This window comes from Oxyura jamaicensis, chromosome 3 (genome assembly GCF_011077185.1).
Source record: "Oxyura jamaicensis isolate SHBP4307 breed ruddy duck chromosome 3, BPBGC_Ojam_1.0, whole genome shotgun sequence".
Taxonomy (NCBI): Eukaryota; Metazoa; Chordata; class Aves; order Anseriformes; family Anatidae; genus Oxyura; species Oxyura jamaicensis.
The window spans coordinates 14,191,132-14,196,498 of record NC_048895.1 but is presented as its reverse complement, the minus strand read 5'-3'; the positions used below and the strand labels follow the sequence as shown (position 1 = coordinate 14,196,498).

The following is a 5,367-nucleotide window of genomic DNA, read 5'->3' as shown; positions in this document are numbered from 1 at the left end:
CTCTTCCTCTCCTTCCTTTTTCTTTAAGAATAAGGACAAAATTATACTTTGTGTTCGCTCAAAACCTGGTGTTTTGCAGAGTCGGTTCCTGCTGCAGCTCCGTGCGGTTGCCTGCGCAGCACAAGGGGGTGCTGGAACGGGCACGGGGAACACTTGGTTTGGAGGCAGGATCATTCATGGGGTGACACACAGTAGAAATGGTGTAGGAAAAAAAAAAATAGAAAGCCCTGTTTTCTCCTTTTTAGCCCCAAATCAAGACTAGATGCAAAAGGCTTCCAGCCTGCTTCTCTGCTCTGAGAGACAGCAGCAGCACCACCTTTTGTTGGAGTAACCTGCTTAGTATGCAAAACGTGCTGCCTTCCTTAATGGCCTTTCCTCTTTTTGGACATTAAAGACAGGAAAGAAAAGCGCTGGTTTTGTGCGCTCGGGCTCCCAGCCAGCAGTGTCAGCTCCCCTGCCCTTGTTTGGGGACTGATGGTTCGGCTCCTGCAGCAGGGATGATGCTGGGCTCCTGGGCACCAAGGGCTCTCCTGCTTTTGGGCATGGGCTGATCTTATTGAAATAAGACTTGGGGAAGTTAGCTGGTGATATCGTATAGAAAATCCCAGTAGAGAAGTGTCAGAAAGCCAGACACTGCTGGAGGAAACAGAACAGACAAACCCTGGGCAAATCTCAGCTCTAAGAGCTCAGTGCCCCTCACTGGTGGCTCCAGGGTGGCCAAATCAGCCTGGAGGGATGTCCTTTGGCCCAGTGCTGGATGGAGTGTGTCTCCTGGGCGGCTCCACCTCACAGCCTGGCTTCCAGCCCATCTCCTGCTGCTCCTGCCAGCACCACTGGGCAGACATCAGCCCACCTCCACCACATCGGGGCTGGTGGTGGCCCCTGCTCCCAGCACCTGCCTCTGCACACCCTGCTCAGCTGCTGCGGGACGGTGCCCTGCTATGCTGGGATCCCCCGGGTCCTGCTTTGTCCCCCCTTGTGGGGCAGTGCTGCTCCCCCCTCCCCACAAGCCCCAACTGTGAAGCCGTCCCCACCAGGTGCCACCCACCGGTTGGGATCTTGGTGTCGTCCACAGGCAGGTAGGAATCTGCTGCAATGGAAATCTCGTGGTCGTAGATGTCGGGGGAGCCCTGCGGGAGGAAGGGAAACGCTGGGGTTCCTGCAGTGGCCCTTCGGCCACCCGTGTGTGGTGGTGCTCCAGCTGACCTGGGAGTGCCTGGGGGACCTCCTGGGCATCCTCCCACCTTGTCCCCATCAGAGGGCAAAGGGCAAAAGTGGCAAAATCCTGCATGGCACCTCCTTCAGGAGACTATCAGCCTGAACTTGCACCTTTGCCTAGCACCAGCATGCTGCCAATTGGCTAGCTGAAACATGCTGGGTGCTGAGCACACAGCAGCAGGCAAAAAGGGGAAGGAAGCGAGCACAGGGGGAAGCGAAGCTCATCCTCCTGGCTCCTCTCCTGTGCTCTTCTTCCTCCTTGGCAGCCTCAGGGATGCTGGCAAGGGACCTGCTGGGCAGGAAGGGGAGCAGGATCAAAGCTGAGCCTGCACGTCACCATCTAATCTGAGCAGCAGTTTCATGCCCAAAGGTCTCCCGTTCCTCTGGAAACATGCCTGAGCTGCGTGCCACAGGTGTTGGTACTGCTGTACTACTGGGAGGACAAACCGAGGGTAAACTAACAACTGCGCAGACATTTTTAGGGCAATGGCAGACCTGCATGGAGGGGCAGCTTGTGGACTCTTGTGCAGTGGCACACCCTCCATCACTTTGTCCCCAGAAGTCACACCTGCGGTGCCTGGGCTTCTTTACCTTTTTTCATGGTGTCCCTCCGTGGGGTTGGGGCTCCCGGTGCCTACCTGCCCTGCCAGGTTGAAGTACGCGTGGTTTGTCAGGTTGATGGGCGTCGTCTTGCTGCTCTGAGCTCGATAGTTGATGGCCAGCTCGCTGCCGTGGAGCGTGTAGGTGACCCAGACCTTCAGCTCCCCGGGGTAGCCTTCCTCGCCATCAGGGCTGAGCCGAAAGAAGCAAACGCCATTTGGGATGACCTGGGGGCTCCAGAGAACCTGCAAGGACTGTGCGTTAGTGGGGCAGCAGTAGGGGATGCGGTGCCCTTCTCTCTGTGTCCTGCTCTGGGCTGAACATGGGGATGAAGGGCACACATCCACTGAAACAAAGGTTTTTGCCAGTCACCTTTTGGCTTTTTATCCTAGGGAAAAAAAAAAAAAAAAAAGTAAGAAATATAAGAAAGATCACATTTTCCTTCCTATGAAGTACTGAAAACCGACATGCCCTTGTTGAAAAAGAAAGAGGGAAGTGGTAAAAAAAAAAAAAAAACAAAACACAAATACCAGCCTGCTGGCTCTGATCTGACCAACAGAATGGGTTTTTCCACGAGCAGCTGAAGAAGGGAAGCAGTTTTTTATGGTCGGGGTCTGTCCTGGGCCTCCGTTACCCCATGCCTTGGAGAGGCCTGACTGCGATGGATTTTTGTCCTGCAGCTGGACCTATTCCCCTTCTTGTGGAGGGGACTTGTCAAAAAGCAACATTTTCACCCAGTGTGGGAACTGAGGATGCCAAGTAACCAGGCTGCAGCTGTAAGCTGCTGTGTCGTCAGAGCACACGCTGAGTGCAGCACTGAGGCCTACAAGATCAGGAAAAACAGAGGAGAAGGCTGAGACAGCCACAGCCAAGAGCCAGTGCGTCTTGTTTGCCTGGCCAGAGGAAGTCTATCAGGCATGTAAGTGTGCCCCATGAGCGTTTGATCCCAGTCTCTATGACAGAGGAGATTATTTTCATCACGGGGTGCTGCTTAGCAGCGAACTTTATTCCAGACCCTCTGACTTTTGCCCCTTCAGCCTGGATGTTCCCTCACAAAAAACGAACACACAAACACCATTAAGAAGGCAGCTGCACTAGCACATTTGCACGAGTTCCTCTGAGGAAATGACGGATCACCTCCTGCACTCGCAGCACTTTTTGGGAGGGGACCCAACTCAATAACCACCAGAAAACCCTGCAGGGCTGGGACTGAAGACATCGCATCCCCTTGCCACCACCCTGGAGGCTGTGTGCAGGAGGCCCCGAGCCCCACCAGCCCGACGTTCACCTTGTCGAAGCCCTTGGCTCCTCCATGCAGCGAGTTGGGCCCGTTGTTGAGGAAGAGCTGGTACTCCTTGCCGTCCACGGTGAACCTCCCCTTGGCAATCCTGTTGGCCACGCGCCCCACCACGGCTCCGAAGAAGGGATGCTTCCTTGTGTAGCCTGCGTGGGGAAAGCAGAGTGCTGTGACATGGAAGGACAAGGGCAGACGGGTGATCTCCAGGCGTGTTTGTGGGCTCGGAGATGTCCCTCTCGGTGTCCTCTCAGCACTAAGCAGGTGGCTGCAGCCCTGGTGTCTCAGGATGGAGTCAGGTGGATGGCTGGGTTTGGTGATACTGATGGTCTTTTCCAAACGAGAGCATTCCGTGATTCTCTAATCTTTGATTGAAACAGCTGGGAGGGGACTTGTGTTGTTCACAGATTTGCAGTGAGGCCCAAGGAGCCAGGCCTGTCAGAGGGGCACGCTGCGACCTGGGGCCACCGGTGTCCCCTCATCCACCGCTGAGCCCAGGACTTGTGTTACTTCAGCCCATGATTTGGGGGCACCCTCAGAAGGAGTAGGAACAAAATCTCTGATTTCCTTCATACTTCCTTTTTATTTTTGAAGGAAACAGATTCAGACCCACCTTCCAGCGTGTCAAAGCCCAGGACAATGTCTGCAAACTGCCCGTCCCTGCCTTTCGTCTCCAGCGCGGCGATAATGCACCCCAGGGACAGGATCTCCACTCTGACGCTGTCCGACTGCAGCACGAACTTCTCCACCTCCCCTCCTCCTTCCTCCGGGGGCATGCGCCCAAAAACCTCCCTCTTCACCTCCGCCATCGCTCCCCAGATCCCAGCCCCACCGCCAGGAAGGAAGCCAGGGAGGAAGCGAGGGTGGCCGGGAGCAAAGAGGGTTTTGGAGAGCAGAGTCCTAAAAATCACATGATTGCCTCCAGCGTGGCGGAGCTGGGAGGAGTCGAGCCGTGCACCGGCTGCCCGGCGGGCTTGGATGCGTGCTGAGAGGAAAAAGGGGTTTTTGTGGGCACCCGGCCCTGACCTGGGCCCCATTACACACTGCCCCTCAAAGTACCACCTCCTCATTTTCCCTCAGCCTGCAGGAGAACCCCAGGAATATTTATGTAATCGGTGCACTTTTTTTTTTTTTTTTTTTCTTTTTCTGAGGAGCCAGTTTCAGATTTTTCTCCCGGAAAAATACCCAACTCGTCAGACTCTGAATATTCCTTTCCAACACAGCGCTTGCCTCCAGGCAAGACGGCGCCCGGCTCGCCACCCGCCCCAGAACCAAGGCCTCCTGCAGGGGCTGGAGGTTGTGCAACCTGCACTTTGTCAGCGCTGCCTTCGTGTCCACAGCAAAAACAGGGGGGGCTGCTGTGTTCAGGTGCTTCCTCCGGCACCCTCACGGCCGTGACATCTAACACCATGCAGGTGCGAGAGCAATACCACAGGGAAATCTGTTCACGGGCCCTGCGTCGGATTTTCAAGCTGGCGGATAAACCAGAAGAGAAACCAGCCTGTGCAGGGATGTGTCTTGTACAAAACATTAATGGTGGTGGAGCAATTTTGCCTTCAGGGTTTGAGCAAGGCATTTCCAGGAGCCTGGCTTTGTCACCCGTGGGATCGCTCATGGGTGACCCCTGCCCATGTCCTGTTTGCCTCTGGTGGATGGGGACGCAGGCAGCTACACTGGATCTGCTTTTTTTTTGTCACTCCTGTTTTATAAAAAGAGATTGTTTCATTGCTGAACAGTTAAGGTCAAGTGCAAGCTCCTTTCATTTTTCTCTTCTTTCTTGCAGGAAGAAAAGTGCTGCAGCAGGCCTGAACGCGCCCAGGTGAGCAGCAGGGCACTTCCACAGCCGGTGGGTGCTCACAAGAGGTTGCTCCACATCTCCAAGGCTTCAGGTTTACCTCCCTCTTGCCAGAGCAGCTGCAGAGGACTTGGCTGTAATGGGGAAAAATGCTGACAGAAGAAGTCTGCTAAAACACTGAGAGAAAATGTGTGTTACGGGGCCCTATGGGCTTTACCTGCCCACAGGCCGTGATCATGACCACTACACTTCTGCCTTCAGGCTCTTGCCTGAAGACCCAAACGTTGGTGAGGATCAAGGATTTGGTGGTGAGGTGATGGATGGATTTAAGAGACGTGTGGATGCAGCACTAAGGGGCATGGTTTGGTGATAGGACCCGGTAGGTCAGGTCAATGGTTGGACTCGGTGAACTCAAAGGTCTTTTCCAACCTAGGTCATTCTGTAATTCCATGTTTTATCA

General features: G+C 54.7%; 1 protein-coding gene across 1 annotated transcript in view; it reads right to left on the bottom strand.

Annotated features, from left to right (window-relative positions):
- The window catches only part of GALM (galactose mutarotase), an 8,448-nt gene extending 4,250 nt beyond the window's left edge, over window positions 1–4,198 (bottom strand). Inside the window, exons 1-4 of the mRNA XM_035320448.1 lie at window positions 3,726–4,198; window positions 3,107–3,261; window positions 1,857–2,063; window positions 1,049–1,130 (exon numbers count right to left, since the gene is read on the bottom strand). Coding sequence (XP_035176339.1) covers window positions 1,049–1,130; window positions 1,857–2,063; window positions 3,107–3,261; window positions 3,726–4,182 — 901 coding nt within the window. The 5' untranslated portion in view covers window positions 4,183–4,198. The remainder of the gene's footprint in view (window positions 1–1,048; window positions 1,131–1,856; window positions 2,064–3,106; window positions 3,262–3,725) is intronic.
- Window positions 4,199–5,367: the final 1,169 nt, after the last annotated feature.